The sequence below is a fragment of the Clytia hemisphaerica genome, unplaced genomic scaffold (genome assembly GCF_902728285.1).
Source record: "Clytia hemisphaerica strain Z4C2 unplaced genomic scaffold, Clytia hemisphaerica genome assembly, whole genome shotgun sequence".
NCBI classification, from domain to species: Eukaryota; Metazoa; Cnidaria; class Hydrozoa; order Leptothecata; family Clytiidae; genus Clytia; species Clytia hemisphaerica.
Genome location: NW_027103247.1, coordinates 63,597 through 81,179, shown reverse-complemented (window position 1 = coordinate 81,179; position 17,583 = coordinate 63,597). Strand labels below are relative to the sequence as shown.

Genomic DNA, 17,583 nt, shown 5'->3' with positions numbered 1-17,583 from the left:
CTCTCATTGAGCTTTTTGTAATAATAAAGATCATTGAAAATCGAGAATTTCAACAGAAAAATTATACCTGAAATAGTTTTGCCATAGCTCTTGATTTTTGTTAAAATCATCTAGAGATTGTGAAACGTCGAAACTGAAATCGGTCAATTTCTGTGAAATGATTTTTGTTTGTTTTGAGCCGTCCTTTTCGTTGTATTGGAATTGTACTTTCAGAAGATCTTCTGCGTCTTTGCTAGATTCAACGTGTGTCTTGATTGCTAAAGTCCCATCGACATATTTTTGAAAAGCTCTTTCGATACTCGTGGAAGCATTTTGTGAAAAAGGTTTCGTTGAAATGACATCAAGATTTGTTATGGTTCGTGTGATTGCTTCGACGAGAAAATGTGCGTTGGCCTCGTTTTCTGGATCCACAAAGATGATTGTATGAGCCATTTCCAATCCACGAACAGACCGATAATCAGATATCAGAACTGTCTCCAACTCGTCCAAATTTTTGACGAATTTTTCCTTCATCTTGTGGATGTCTTGAGGATATTCTCCGGTAAGGTAAGGTGCGTATGCAATTGGACGCTTGTGTATCCTTTCCAGGGCATACTGAACCATTTTTACTTGACAGATATCTTCGCACAATACCACGACTTCGTCCTCCTTTCTCTCATTCAAACAGAACTGGAGGACGGCAGCTAGTATCGGAAGGAACCAAGCAAATAAAGGTGTGAAAGCTTTGGTGAAATGAAAGATTCGTGGTTTTAAGGAGCTCATGAAAGAATGCCCACATTTTCCTTTCATATAGGTATATGTAGTGGACAGTTCTTTCACGACTTCTTCATTTTCACTCGTCTGTGGCTGCGACTTAAAAACGTTTTCGGGGTCGCGTAGCTTCGTTGGGTCAAATGATTCGCTTGCTTCTCGATCTTCTTTTCGCTAATAAATGGGAAGTAATTTGAAATTTCTCGTTAAAACATAAAGGTACGGTTTAATTGTGAAAATTGAATAAAGAAAAGTCACGGCTTGCTTTTCTTCTGTAGTTGGTAAAGTGGTGAAACTCAGTTTGAAGCCTCGATGGCCCCTAAGGCTCACCACGCACTTCCAGTTCTTATAAAATTTGTGAACTAGAACTGTCTAGGGTCATGACCCAGGAGGCTCACGAGACACTGCGCACTTCCGAGTTTTTTTGTGACGACACTGCACACTTCTAAAAATATTTTAGATACGCAAATTCCCCCTCGAAAGAGAGCCGTTCTGGTCAGCAAAATAGATACCGAGTTGTAATAAATGAGCTAATGATAATAACGAAATCATTTGTGGTTTGACGAGTTGTAAATCTGGTCTGTGATTTATATATAACAACATTATTTTGACGCGTAAATGCTCACCAGAAGCAATTAGAAAGAATAAAAAATCTATGGAATTTTTGGAATTTTTTGTAGCAAACAAATCTGAAGAAATACCAGGAAGTAAATGGTACGGAACCTCTTAGATTTTGGTGCTTTATTTTTCTTTGCCTAGCTATTGGTTTCATTTCTATTAGTTCTACTTTGAGGGAAGGGGTGGAAAAGGTGGATGCAAAAAATAAAGTTGATATTCTATCACTTTTTGCTTTTCCGATTTAAGCCCGAAAATTTACCGATTTTTGCCACTAGGGGAAAATTTTGCTGACCAGCACTTAAATCGGTAATTTTAACCTGTTACTCTTGATATGAACAACTCGGAAATTTTAATTCACTTTGCGTAACTTGACATTCATTTTAAAGACCAAAAAAAAAATTTCATTGCGCGGGCCGCTCGCTTGGAAATTTCCCGCTGTGATAACAAGTCAGAAGTGCGCAGTGTCACTTGAGCCTTCTGGGCCATTGAGCTAAGAAAGTTCTAGTACACAAATTTTATAAGAACTGGAAGTGTGTGAAAACTAGAAGTGCGTGTTCTGAGCCTTCTGGGTCATCGTACGAAGGTGCTAGAGAAGAATCTTCTACCTTTTTAAGCAAGAAAAAGTGAAGACTTAAGTTTGCCGTGCACTTTTAAATTTTATTTGAAAAACACACGGGTTACGTGTTTTGATTGGGAAATAAGTGGCTTCATTTTCCATCCAGGAATTTTAGAACTAGCCTCTCTGGGGCTTTAAAATCGATGGCAATTAGCCACTTATCACAGATCAAGTAGAACCCATTCATATTGAAAGAGAACTGATGAAAATATAGTCCCCAGTGGAAAATTATACTCTAAAAAGAATTGTGCTATTTTTTCCATCCCTACTGAGTTTTCTGGCTCAAAAAATGGAATATATTAATCTTCCCAATTGACCCTGGTAAAAATTCTTGATAAGATCTGAAAAGATCGTTGAAGATCTTTCAAGATCTTTAATAAGTAAGATTCTTATAAAATCTTTGTAAGATCTTACAACGATTCTTAGGCAATCTTGAAAATTTCTTCCAACAAAAAGATCTTTAAAGATCTTATTTTAAGATTCTTTGCGTAACTTGTAAAGTTTTTATAAAGAGACTTTCCAAATCTTAACTAACTATTACGTGCAAAGAAGCTTTAAGATTCTTAGTGGTTCTTATCAAGTTTGAGTTAAGAATCTTAAAAGCACGTAAATTTCTGGTTATGATTGTTTTTCATAAGAAGGAGTCTTTAGACTCAAGGAGAGCAATCTCTTAGGATAGTATTTACGAAACAGTTTTTGGTCAGCTTCGAAATACGGTAAGTGGTTTTTTTCTTTTGTGTGTGTGTTATCATTGACTGTATTAATGAAATAGTTGATTAATGACGAGGTCATCAGTTGAATGCTGTCACTCGAGCGAAGCTTTCGGCCCTTATTCAATAAGTGAACGGGGATAGTAGTAAAATTCCGTCAGCGACCATAGTGCAGTGGTAGAGCACCCGTCTACGGTGCGCAAGGTTGTGGGTTCAACCCCCGGCCGGGTCACACCAAAGATTCCCAAAATGGTACTTGATGCCTCTCTGCTTGATGCTCAGCAAGTAAGTGGAGCAACCCTCCCCTACCTTCAGGTAGATAGCTATCGAAAGTGGAGCCTTCAGGTCACCTCCGACTTACTTTTACTTAAAATTCCGTCAAGATCTTGAATCACTGTAAGGGAGAAGAATCTTATTCAAAACTTATAAAAGAGTCTTATCAGATCGTTAAAGATCTTGAAAGATCTTGGCACGTTCGTAGTAAGAAACTGAAAAAGAATAAACAAAGTTTCTTGATAAGATCTTTTCAAGAACTTTTCAAGAATTTTCAGCAGGGGAATTTTGGTCCTTTATTTAAACCCCAACTTCCTGAAAGATCCTGCTAGCGGGTCTATGAGGAGGGCGTGTTGCCAAGGAGAGCACGTTTTTTCACAAGTTATAGAGAAGCAAATTACATCCGAATTAGATCATTTGAACGGAATTTCAAAAATAAGTTGTTATATCCAACACAAAAAGTTAACCTGTTCTAGTCTGGAAAAACAGAATTAAAGGTTTTGTTTTCAAATAAGAGTGATATCCTTTGCTTACTCATCAATTTTAATTCAAAAGCTTTTTCACATTGGATTGATACGGATGTGGAGCAAGATTGGTCAGAATCAGGAAAAGAAAAACATCTTTTTGCTTATATCAGCATGGTAGACACTGTCCGGATATAAAATATGTGTCTGATATGAAACAGGAACACTTGTGTAAAAATAAAACCTTTAACAAAAAATCTGTTAAAAGAATTTCTGAAAAGATTATCGGTTCTGACAAAGAGAAAATAGCTTCATTGTTCAATTTGAATGGTAAGCTAATTATAAACAGTACACTCATTAACAAAATTACCTCATTAACCTGAAATTCAACTTTTGTTGTTGATTGAGAGCTACCCGGTCTGTTTTCGTCATCTCCATTTGATTGGGTTTCCTCGATTATGGCCTTGTTAGATTCGTCTTTTGTTAGCAAAACGTTTCCTGAAAAATTAAAATCAAAATGTAAGAAAATATTTCGGTCATAAATGGAAATGAGTATATTTTACTTGCACACTGTTGCAATTGAACACGATTATAAAAGAATGTTACGTAAATAGTATGTAATACCTTTCGATCGAATTTCTAAGTTTAAGGAGCAGGGCGAACTTTCGATTTCACCTTCCAAAACTTCTTTCAATTTATGTAAGCAACTGCTCATCCTCATTGTGTTTGGTAGTTTGAAAAGTTCCATGCCTGAGCTTTTTAAAACAATCTCCTGTGAATTGGTGACCTTGCCTTCCTCGGTTATCTTTCGAGATTTCTGTACACTTTGGAGGGCAATCACGACCACTGATTCTCGAAATTCACTCTCCAAATGGCTACGTAGTGTTTCCGAGTAGGTCTTTGTGAACAGCTCTTGCGGAACTTCATCAAAAAGGAAATGTATTTTTCGATGTTTGTGTTTGTTTTTTAAGAGAAGCATGACGTCAGCAATATTTTTGGATGGTAATGAGGAACAGTTGTAAAAATCGGTAACATTCCTTCTTTCACCAACAGCTTCAGAAAGCGATAATGAGATGAGATTTTCTCGTTTTTGTGTCAATTTTTCTTGTTTACAAAGCTCGTTAAATGAATGGTCGACTTTCTTATCTAGTGCACTGAATGGGTCGAAAGTAACGTTTATAATCAAGTCTTGGTTGCTCATTTTCAGCAGTTTCCTTGCAATTTCGTGTAAAGTGATTGATTTGCCAGCGCCATAGGAAGCTTGAATCATCTTCCAGTTCGACTGGATTTCGATGCAGGAAATTTGAGGTTCAGTTAACAGGATTGTCTTAACGTTAATAGTGTCATTTCCTGAAACACGAGGAAGGTAGATTTTGGTTTGTGCCATGCTTGCCATCATGTTCCCTGCAATGATTTCCATTATTCCTGGCGTTGAAGGTGATGAAAGCTTTCGATTATCTCGGATTAATTTTAAGAAGTTGGTCAACCATTGTCCAAAGTTTTCATCGAAAGAAATGACAAAGTCCTGACTCTTTGTGTTTAGATTTAAGCAAGGATGTTGCTTCATTTTGTTCAAGTCGCTTGATGCCGGTAAAACGAGAACTCCAACAATAGTAAACTGTTCATTTTGGAGAATCTGCCTGTGAACATAACACCATGTTTTCAAGACTGCATTAACTTTCGCCAAATCCTTGTCAATATGTTTTTCGTTTTCACCGACCACGAAAACAAACAGCAAGCCACGATTCGGATAAATACAAACGATTGTGTTGTCATAGTAATCAGGGCACTCAGAAAAATGCAGAACACTCTCGATCTTTTCATCATTGAGTCCAAGTATTCTGAGATGGCTTATGGGATTATATCCGACGAGAATTTTTCCTCCAAGAAGCGATGAATGTTCCTCAAGACTGGCGATAACTTCTTTCATGTTTACATTTCGTACGTAATACGAGGGTGGGAAGGTTTTGGTGCCGATATGGTCTTTGTAATACTGCATTGCTCTTTGATTGAATTCTTTGACAGTGTTGGCAACTGAAGGACCGGTGCTGATTGGGATACATGTATCGTCATCTGTGATTCCATTCTCGTCCGAAACTTCGAATGCGTGTATATTGGAAGGCCTTCCACAATTATGAGCGTAGACTAATGTTTCTCCTTTCCTACTTGTATGATGATGATTGCCTGGAAAGAAATGAGAGTTTCCTAAAGTCACAATAAAATCAGATCCCATAAATAGTTAAAGTCCTATCAATATTTCCTTTAAATTTTTTTCAATTGATAGTATTACGAGAATATCAAAAAGTATCTAGAGGCCCCCCCCCCAGGCGACCCTCAATTCACGTATTCACGCAAAATTTTTTGCCAATTCACGTATTCACGCGCGAAAAAAACCATTTTCACGTTCACGCGCTGATTTTGTTTTTAATTCTTTTGTTAAACGATTGTGACCTTATTGGGCTAAATTTGACCTTCTTATGGCCAACATAAAGTTTTCTGCAGTTTTTTGACCTTATTCTCGACATCGTCGACCCTTTAAGACCTCTGCAATTATTGGAGCTTTCATAGGGCAATGTTTAATGTCTGTCTATCCCGTCTATTACGCCAAAGTTACAAAAAACTACCTCTCTGGCGTACGGTGGTATAAGCCCTGCCTGAATTTGCTTTCTAAGGGAGGTAAGTGCAAAGTTAAGCCTTAGCTTTAAGGTTTCCCCCCGAAATTTCTTCGTCGCAGGCCCTAAATATATTTTATTATGAGAATAAATTTAAATCGAGCTTTGGCCCAAATTCATGGTCTGGAAAGTCGCGAGGTTCAAAGAGGTGGTACAACCAGAGGACGCAAATTCCAAAGTTTGACTCCCTGTCTCATTGAAGAAAAGCTGTGGAAAGGAAAAAGCGAGCGAAGCGAGCGCGAAAATTTTTTGGCCTTAACACACTAATTGTTACCCTAATATGCCTTGTTTGGTCAAACAATTCATTCAGAATCTTTGATTATTTTCAACACTGACCATTTACTGGTACAAATCTGGTACGGCGAGTGACGTACCTGCCTTACACGGTGCGGCGTCACAAGAGTTTTTTCTGAATGTTCGATGATGCAATCATATAAAATTTTTTAGAACTATCTACCTACTTTTGTAAATTATCGAAGAATAAAATACCCTTCACTGTCTCCAAGTTCATGCGGTATCCTTTTGTGTATACTGCATTTAGTAACAATATAAGCGATTACAGAAAGACGACCATCATTAGCGCCGACGAAGAAAATTTTCTCATTTAGACTTTTTTGTTTTGGCTCAAAACACTTTCGCTGGATGCAATATTTGCATCACAAAATGCGCCCTTAGAAAAATAAGGAAAAAATATTTGTTTCTGTTTCAATTTTTGATTATTTTGAATAACTTTACAATGGCAATAGGTCAATATGATATCAAGGATTATGCGAGCGAAGCGAGCAAGAAAATTTTACATATTTAGGTTTATTCAGTTTTGTTTTAGACAATAATTTGCTTTTCACGTTCACGCTCAAAATCTCGATTCACGAATTCACGCTGGTAAAATCTTATTTTCAAGTTAACGCGGATATCTCAATTCACGTATTCACGCGTTGAAAAAGTCCAATTCACGTATTCACGACAGAAAAAAGGGTCATTCACGCGTCACGCCAGCCCCTGGGGGAGCCCCTATCTAGCCCCTAATCTTCAAAATGATTTTCCTTAGATAAATTTTCCAGTCTTACGCGGAAGTTGAACAATGATTTTGGAGTCATCAGCTCTGTCAGTATTGAAAACGAATTCATATGTATATCCACTTTTGATATCCACTTCACACTGTATCCAAGCTTTTTGGTTTATGTTTGTTGATGTTACATTTTTGACAGATTCAATCATTTTCATTTCATTTTTAATCTTCCAACATTGAACAGTGTAGATAATGGAAGTTTCTTCAGCTGTGAATGCAACCTCTTTTGGTGTAATCTTCTCGACCCTTAAAAAGATGAAAATGAATTTATTATTGTTTTCGTCGGCTCTTCATAGTCACGTGATATCAAGCTTAAAAAGAGTGGCTGTGTGAAACCATTCACAGGTGAACCATTTCAGGAATTCAGGAGCTATTAACTTATTACAGTCTATCTATTTACAAGAGTCTTTTCTTATATCTGCCTAAGCGCTGTACTATACGTGTAGAGGATTAAAATATGATTTTTAAAGTGTTACATTGGGCGAAATTGAAATACCTATTATATTTACTATATTTTCAAACTTTACATTGAATGAAAATGTCTTGAATTATGATATTTCGAGAGCTTTCCAGGAAACGGACATTTGAAAATTAATAGATTTACAAAATCTCCAAGAGTCGACTTTACATTGAATACCAGTGGATACCCCTGAAAACCTACAACAAAAAAGGTACCCCCTATATCCTGATAGAGAAAACAGTAAGGGTGGAAACTTTTTATTGGTGAGTCAAGGCTACCTATGAATTTCTTCCCTGAGTGTGGTTTTTTGTAAAAGCTGCTAAGAAAATATTTATTGCTTCGTGAAAAAAAGCAATTTTAGCTATTTACCCCTTGAAATAAATAAAAAATAGTCCTTTTGGTCTCAAATTTTGAACAGTGATTCGCTGCAAAGTTACTAATGCTACAATTAGATCATTTGTACCTAAATTTCTTCAAAACTGTACGTTAAAATCAAATTACACCTTAAAACCTACACTATTATACCTTAAAACCTACACTATTACACCTTATTGCTTATTGCTCACAACTTACTGAAACTTTGAAATTGCAATTTAGGTGCTGAGCCGTGATTCAATTGATCAAATACTTGCTAGAAATGCATTCCCAAACAATATTTGTAATTTTCAGGGTTTCATGCCCATAATGCAAATGCGTCTTTTTTTAGTCAAAAAACGGCTTTCAAGGGTCAAAGCTTTTATTCATCTCTCATTTTTGACGTATATTTCTAATGTTTTTTTAAATCTCCATCATATTTGTGACATTTTGGTATGCAATATGACCATGATTTAAGAAAGTAGATTTTCAGATTTTATCGGCCACTACTATAAATGAGCTTAAAAATAGAACTTTGAGGGCTTTACAATTTCTTTGGGGTGTAACCACGGAGAAGAAAATGGGTTTTTTGTAAATTTTGAAAATTATCCTCCAATTTTTGTCCCCGCTGAAAATAATCAAATAAAGCAATCCTCACTGCAAAATATTATGCTATTTTTCCCATCCCCACTGAATTTTCGGATTTGAAAACAAAAGAATTTAAATCCCCGGCCATAAAAGATATGGCAATATCAAAAAATCCTACCGGGTCTGTGAGAAGGGCGTGTGTTTCAAAAATAGACTTTCCTTTGCTATTTGGTTCATTTTGATTTACCTCGTCGGCCTTTATCGACCCTTTTTCGTCGCCACTGCCCATTTTTTGGCTAACGTCAGTTAGAGCCTTAAATAACGCCAAAGTGTGGCAAAAATGATTTTTTAGTCTTCAAAACAGCAAATGTTGATACAAGAATTCCCATATCGAAATGTCTTTTTCGGGGGGTTGTGGTAACCGGGTCCGAGCAATTGTAGTTGATTACTACAATCATCCACACCGCCTATCGCTCACGATATCGTACAATAGACAATAGACATTGATGCTCACCTAACCCCTGGCTGGATCACTGACCTTTATATAACCCTGGACGAAACAATATCTGCCATCTTTGATTGGAGTTTTTTTAGAATTGGTACCCAAGGAGAAGCCATTGCAATGTTAAAAATTAACGTCTAACGCCGCTACATCATCAAAAGAATTTGAGGAAAAGTAGACCTAGCGCTCTCGATGCATTTACACCGCTATCGAGTAGTGCCGACATTAGGGTACCAATTTTCAAAAAACTCCGATCAAAGATTTTGCTTGGCTGGGATTGAGAAGCTTTGTCCAGGGTATATAAAGGTCAGTGGGCTGGATGCCAAGAGTTACCAAAACGTATTTCGTTCGATACAACTATCAATAGATTCGAATTTGTGAACGAAAAAGTACTATTAAATCCTTCTTACTCTTTACCTTCAATGCCTCTGAAAGCGAAAAAAAAAACTAAAAAATCCAAAAAAAACTTTCCGCACGAACAATTTTAAAACCTGTAACTTCGCAACCCTTAACATACGAAGTGGAACCGAAAAAGACGATGGGGAAAAGATATATTCCATCGCAAAGGCAGTCGCCAAATCTCAACTCGCATTCTGTTGCCTGCAAGAAGTATGATGGAGAAACGTTGGTGTGAAAATAATTCGTTTAGACTCCGGTAAAGAATTCGAATTCCACTGGTCAGGATACAAGAAGAAACGTCAAGCAGGTGTCGGTATACTTGTCCGGATACACAAAGATATTTACATTTCTACTCCCGACTTCTCAGACCGCCGCGTAATGGCAATCGATCTAAAGGTTAACGGGTTCAATATACGAGTTGTAAACGGCTACGCACCATCAGAAGCAGACGGAACCGATCAACAAAAACTCGTGTTCTACTCAAATCCAAACAAAGCAATCGTAAAAATCCACAAGAAACAGAAGCTTATCATTGTCGGAGACTTCAACGCTACAACTACCATTTGGAATAAAATATGCTTCTTTGACTGAAAGAAAACAATCACTGATCCACTTTGTAATGACAATGGAAACCGATTAAAAGCATTTTATCGTATTCATGAACTCTGTATTTAGAACACTTGCTTCAAGCACCGTACGATACATCGTTACACATGGTACAGCAATGACGGAAAAGGTCCTTGGTTATATTCTTACTGAATCTTACGTCCAAAAGTATATGACAAACTGTAGAGTTTACCGAGGTATTGATATTGACAGAGACCACCGACTTCTCAAAGCAACCATGTGTACTCCCACAACCAGAATTGCTCGAAGAAGATACAACAAAACACCGAACGAACCAAAATGTGACGTTAAGTCTCTACTAATACTTACAGTTAGAAGAGCATTTGTTAAAAATCTGAATTGAAAGCTTGAAATCAATCGTCCGTTCGATAAAGACTTAAATGTGTTTTCACAGAATCTTTTAAAAAGTATTGAGGAAGCTGCATACGAGCAACTTCCTCCCAAATTAAAAATGACCAGCGAAAAAGAACTCTGGAAAAACGATGAAGAACTGAATTCTTTGCTCTGTGACCAATCCGATACGACACGAAATGGAGAGACATACAAAAAGATAATTAACAAAAACATGTACGGAAATTGAGAAATCTCAAGACGCAAGAAGAAGCTGACGAAATAAACGAGTTTGTAACAAAACGACAAGTTGAAGAACTCTTCAAAACCATTAAGTCCGATGGTTCAACATTCAAATTTATGGGACAAAAATCTGCGTATGACCCAGAGACATTGAAAACATATTTTGAAAAACATTTCACTGGCAACGTAAATAATGAAATGAAACTCATTGAACTTATTGATATACCAAATTATATTGCTGTATTGCCAGAGGAGATACCGAGTCAGTGTACTGGCCCATAGCTGGTGGGGTGGTGTATTTTTAGGTTAAATTGAGTTAGTACATTGTACTGAAGTCTGTCCAGATATAATTGGTAGTGGAAACAAGAATGCCTGTAACTTTTGATAGTCAAATATGATTATGGAAATTCTTTTTGCTTGTTTTAGAGAATAAAAAGCGCTATATTTGACATGTATTTTTGGTTGAAAAATTCGCGATTTTTAGCGGTTAAATTTGCGATTGTAAAAATTGAGCTTTTTTTCTACTTATGCTATAACGTTCATTTTTACACCAGTGGTAGTTCAACCTTAGGTTAAGAAATTTGTTAAATTTCAAGGCAAACAGAAAAGTTCTTCGGAAGATATGGGACCCGAAATACCCCTTAGTAGTATTAGGGGGGATCGGGTTCAATAATCCGAAATGATAAGCCGTCGTCGAACATAGAGGTCGTCGTCGCCGCGCATAGAGGCCGTGGTCGGACATAGAGGTCGTCGCCGGACATAGAGGTCGTGGTCGGACATAGAAGTCGTCGTCGTTCATAGAGGTCTCAGCCCAATTTTTTTCGGTCTTTATTTTATAAGTTCTGGTCTGGAAATTTGACAACACAGTCTTCAAAATAACACCTTATCGTATTTGTGTATAGCAAAGTCACGGCAGAACGTCGTCTTCTTCGATAACATAGAGGTCTTGGCCGGACATAGAGGTCGTCGTCGAACATAGAGGTCTTGGCCGGACATAGAGGTCGTCGTCGAACATAGAGGTCTTGGCCGGACATAGAGGTCTTGGCCGGACATAGAGGTCGTCGTCGAAAGGTCGTCGTCGAACATAGAGGTCTTGGCCGGACATAGAAGTCGCCGTTGAACAACGGGATCATTAGCCTGGAGGTCACTTAGAGCTTTTTGATAGACTGGATGACGCAGATAAGTGGCCATTCTGATTTTTATTCTGCCCAGCCAGACTCTAAAGTCGTCTGGAAGATTTCAGATGTTTTGGAAATTAATCAATGATCAATGAATGGGGTGATGATTTTTTTTTCAATATAAGTCATTGTAGGCATTTCTGTTGGTTCTTCGCTTCGTTTTTAGCCAAGCAAGCTCGACGCTCGCTAATGCTTCTTACTCGATGTCTTGAAATTGCCATCGAGCGCGAAGTAAGAAGCAAGCGAGCGTCGAGCTACTTCGTTTTCAACTCTAAAAAGTTTTTTTGTTATTTTGAAATTTTGGTCAAAATGGCGTTTGCGTCAATAGCTCCTAGTCTACAAATTTTTTAAAAAGCAATTCCATTTTTGAAGCGAAGAATTCCATTTTTCGCTAAGGATTTTTCGAAATCCAGGAGGGCAAAAGATTTTCAAACTTAAAATAGTTGAAAAGCACAATTTTGAATTTTTCGACAATTTTTCAATTTAAATGGACAGTAAAGGAATCTTTCGAATGTTTGCAAGGCTCTCTTCTAAAATTGTGCCCGAGTTTTTTTTATTGCTGAGGAAAAAAAGTTGCTAATTTGGATTTGAGGCGTCAGGATTGCTAAGCAAATTGCTTAATTTTTTGGGCCATTTTGAGGCCTGAGCCCTTAGCAACCCGGTTGCTTATAAAAAATGTGTACCGCAAGTATTTTTCTAGATCAATCCGCTGTTTTTCCTGGGCTTACCAATAAGTTGATTTACAAAATTTTAGTTCAGCCACCTATTTCCTATTTGTTGAAATAGGAAAGCACCCTGGAAATTCAGTTTAAATTTAAATTAAGGCAAAATATACCGAAAAACGGTTCTAGGTGATATTTAGTACTAAACGGACCAGTTTGTAAAATTTTCCGAAACTATTGTACCTTTTAATAAGTTTTAATTTTCAAAAGTAATTTTCAGTCCTGAGACGTAAAATCTAAGGCTAAGCAAATAAGGACCAGTTTGTAAAATACACATGCAAATGATAAACCGCCTTCGTTGATGCGAACCGCCCCGGCGAATTCTATGTTCGACGACGACCTCTATGTCCGGCCAAGACCTCTATGTCCGGCCAAGACCTCTATGTTCGACGACGACCTCTATGTCCGGCCAAGACCTCTATGTTCGACGACGACCTCTATGTCCGGCCAAGACCTCTATGTTCGACGACGACCTCTATGTCCGGCCAAGACCTCTATGTTCGACGACGACCTCTATGTCCGGCCAAGACCTCTATGTTATCGAAGAAGACGACGTTCTGCCGTGACTTTGCTATACACAAATACGATAAGGTGTTATTTTGAAGACTGTGTTGTCAAATTTCCAGACCAGAACTTATAAAATAAAGACTGAAAAAAATTGGGCTGAGACCTCTATGAACGACGACGACTTCTATGTCCGACCACGACCTCTATGTCCGGCGACGACCTCTATGTCCGACCACGGCCTCTATGCGCGGCGACGACGACCTCTATGTTCGACGACGGCTTATCATTTCGGATTATTGAACCCGATCCCCCCTGATATAGTAGCACTTTTCTGTGAAATATCAAATCTCCAACTTATTCACTAAAAACGGGGGTAGTGATATGATTGATAAAACAGTTTTTCGATCATAACACATTTTACGATCTCTTTAATGACCTCATAGCCAAACTGGTCGTGTTCAGACCAAGGTTTAAAGCAATTAGGTCTACATGTTTCTTTTATATTGCTTTTGTATTTAACGGCACGCTTCTCATTAGTTAAACAAAAGTTTAAAAAGGAATCACCCTCTGGTTTAAAAAAAAAGTTTTTACGATTTCGTTACAGTTTTCTGAATAGACGAAATCAGAATTTGCGAGTGAAAAGCATGCTCCTTTTGTAAATGAAGAAAAAAGAACGTGAAATTTATGACTTAGAGACGCTCGGAGCATCTCTAGCAGTAATGGCTTCAACGAACACGAATTAGTGTTTTGCAGAGGGATTCCCTGAAATCTTTTTTGTTTCAAAGTATCTCAAGAGAGAAGATGACATGATTTCAAGTTAGGAAAGGAGATTCCTCGAGATCGCCAATCGATGATGACAAAAGAAAAGTGATTATAATTGAATTCCCATATCAACAAAGTACTACTTAAACCTTAAACTTAAACTTTCAGGTCTGAACACGACCACTGTGTTTAGTGTTTTGGGAATTAGCAAAGTTCTTTAATGACTTAAGAATAACAAAGGCAATATAAGTTCATGCTTATCTTTTCAATAAAAACAATTATACTGTGATTTCACTTTGTCTCGAAATAATCAATGATACCAATAATACCAATGCACCAACACTTAACATTTTCCAACTTTTAGTTGCACTGTTCAAAAAAGAAAACATAACCCCCGTTTTTAGTAATAAGTTGGAGATTTGATATTTCACAGAAAAGTGCTACCAAGGAGGATTTTGGGTCCCATATCTTCCGAAGGACTTTTCTGTTCGCCTTGAAATTTAACAAACTTCTTAACCTAAGGTTGAACTACTACTGGTGTAAAAATGAACGTTATAGCACAAGTAGAAAAAAAGCTCAATTTTTACAATCGCAAATTTAACCGCTAAAAATCACGAATTTTCAACCAAAAATACATTCAAATATAGCGCTTTTTATTTTCTAAAACAAGCAAAAAGAATTTCCATAATCATATTTGACTATCAAAAGTTACAGGCATTCTAGTTTCCACTGCCAATTATATCTGGACAGACTTTAATTTCAGTTGTAAAAACACACAAACCCAGTGAATTCCCATGTATATTTGCCCTAGTCCTATTTGTCCAAGCTGGTCTGAGACCTTCAAGTTAAGGCTAGTTAAGCGATACAAATTTGTACACTGATTTTCTCCCAGTGTTTTCTAATATATTTGGTTTTGTCGTCCCCCCGCTAATTGTTAAGAGAAAAAAAAACACCCCCCGCTCCTATTAAGACCCCCCCGCTAATTAAATTATAATTCAATATTTTATTACAGTGTAGATAGACCTTAAACTTGTTAAAATTCTCCTTTTTAATTTCGCTTAGCGAAAGTATTACGATAGCCTTTCTGCGGCGGCGGCGGCGGTGGTGTCATCGGAAAAAAAAATAGAAAACGAAAGTACTCGATACGGTGGACGAACTTACTAAATTTAACTTACACTTTACACGTTCGTTTAACCACGGACGATTTTCGCGCGTTTTTATAGTGGTCCGATAACTGTGGAGATAATAAATTACATCAAGCCTTTTTGACGACTGTATTATTAGCTCCACAGTTTGGAGCGTACGGCTCCATAACTTTCTACATTTTTGTAAACATTCATCGTGAGAACTTTTTAATCATTAATGGCTGCTTTTGAAACGGAAGGTGATAGAAATTGACCGTCAATCGAACATCACTCTTCTGTTTTTCTACTTCCTATCTCTCTATCTCCTTTTCTATTTTCTGACTTTCTGAGACTTGTTTTCTGATTTCTACTAACTTTTCTATGAATTTGATATTTCAAACTTTCTCCAAATATCGACCCGACCAGGATTCGAACCCACCAAATGAAAGGGTTTCTATTCAGAAACCCAGCGCGCTATCCGTTGAGCCACACTCACACAGCAAAACACACAATTTGTAAATACTTATAGAATGACTAAAAAGACGGGGGTAATCTATATTATAATACGCTTAAATCGGAACTCTCCCATTCTCGCATGAGGCTTTTTCGCTAGCGATTTTTAAATACACGGCAATTTTTTTCGCGCCTTTTTGATTGTATATTCAATTCTATTCGCCAAGTGCACTTCCATTCAAGAGAGCACATTTCTCCTTGATGGAGAAACACAACTGACTGTGCAATAGCACTATCAGCATAATTTATAGTTTTAAAAAAAAAAAGTTTATGTCGGTTATGAAATAATTTTGATTCACATGGGAATACGTCGAAGACAAAATTTGAGTTTTCAAAAAGACATCATGTTTATGATTACCCTTGAGATTAATAAAGCTCCGATGACATTTCCCTTCTATTTGATACTCTGATAAAAACATTTCAATTTAATGGACTTGACAATATGAGAAAAGTTGATGACTTATTCCCAATTCAATTATGAAATTTTTTAATCAATGTTTGCTATTTTTTGTTCTATTGAGATAGCAAAATGAAAACGCTTTTACTTACGCATTGAGTTTAATTGTTAAATAATTGTTGACTCTGTTAAGAGGTATTGAAAAAAGGCACTCTTTATATTCCACCGTAAAGCACTGTGGTCTTTGAAGTGATCGGTGTTGCCAAGTACCTCTAATACTGAATTTGAATTTCTATTTGTTTTTTATCTTCATCCTTGCGTGAGGAAAATAATAGTCTTTCCTCTCCCAAAAACCCAAAAAAAAGCACGTTTAAAGTATGACCGATTTCTCGCGAGAAATTTTTAACTCAATTTTCACCAATATTTGCATGAGCATTATTTTTAGCGAGTCAAGAACATTATTGTTTGAAGGTTTTCAACAAAAGAAATTATGACAAATTTATACAATTTAATAAGGAGAAATTCAAAAAAATCAAAATTCAACTAAAAATACTTTCACCATATTTTTTAATGTGCATTAATTTTAGTGTCCCCTTAAAAATTTTAAACGTCAATTTTTACGAAAAAGGCCTAAATCTAAGAACATTTCTTCTCGCAAAATAAGTACATTTGTATACAAATCCCTACAAGTTTCTGAAAAATAGAAAAGCGAAAGCGAGCGTATTAAAAGGAGTAAGAAGTCGTCTCGGACGACGCCGGGACGGCTAGTGTTATTATAATATGGGTAAAATTGCCCCTTTTTTAACCTGACTGAAATTCGAGCCGTTACTAGCAACCCTGCGGGGCCCAAGGCGCCGAGTATGCACCCGGCACAGTGACAAGCCGTTACTAGCAACCCTGATCCTACCTAACTGTTAGTTAATCAATTCGAAACAACAAAACCCCCGGAAACACAAAATCGTAGATAGGAAAAAAAACCATGTTCGACTGACGGTAAATTTTTATCATCTTCCTTTTGAAACTTGCTGCTGCTGTATCAATTTTTATCATGTTTTCTGGCCTTTTGTAGGGTATTCAAAGAGGTTTATTATTCATTTACTACTAAGTATTTTATGTTTGTGTAGTTACTGAATGCACCAATAAATTGATAATGCTCAGTAGATAAGTAGAATTAAAAGAGTTACTTTTTCACAACAACAACATAAAACCCTGCCTCTTCTTCACTAAAACTACAAACAGCGCAGGTATGATCTTATTTTCCTTTTTTCACCAGATAGTAATGTGTTAATAGTGAAACCATTTGTGACAAACAGTCAGTTTTAGGAAGTATGTTTTAGAAATCAAGTTAATTGAAATTCAGCGATCATTTTCGTAATCGAACTGTCCAAACTACCGTGAGATCGGGTAACTTGCGTCAGTGGAGGCTAATGCATAGCCCCTCAAATGAAGTTAAATGGTAGAGTAGAGCTTCGAGCAGAGCTGCGCAGTTCTTTTGTTTTGTAATTTTGATGGCTATATGTAAGTTTCCCTCCACTGATGCAAGTTATACCCCGACTTCACAGTATCCATCGAAATCAAACGATAGCTGTTCGATTACCTAAACGATAGCTGTTCGATTACCGAACCTTACTTGGTAAGAAATGTTTTTGATTACCATATATAAGTTTGATGACAGTTTTTATTGGTGTCCGATGAAGTTTGATTG

The 17,583-nt window shown here is 37.0% G+C and overlaps 1 protein-coding gene across 2 annotated transcripts in view; it reads right to left on the bottom strand.

Annotated features, from left to right (window-relative positions):
* The window catches only part of LOC136815719 (uncharacterized), a 50,241-nt gene that overhangs the window by 9,305 nt on the left and 23,353 nt on the right, over positions 1-17,583 (bottom strand). Inside the window, exons 3-6 of one of the 2 annotated variants that reach the window (XM_067072201.1) lie at positions 7,171-7,418; positions 4,056-5,615; positions 3,802-3,929; positions 68-924 (exon numbers count right to left, since the gene is read on the bottom strand). In XM_067072201.1, coding sequence (XP_066928302.1) covers positions 68-924; positions 3,802-3,929; positions 4,056-5,615; positions 7,171-7,418 — 2,793 coding nt within the window. The remainder of the gene's footprint in view (positions 1-67; positions 925-3,801; positions 3,930-4,055; positions 5,616-7,170; positions 7,419-17,583) is intronic. The other variant, XM_067072265.1, reaches the window with a different exon arrangement.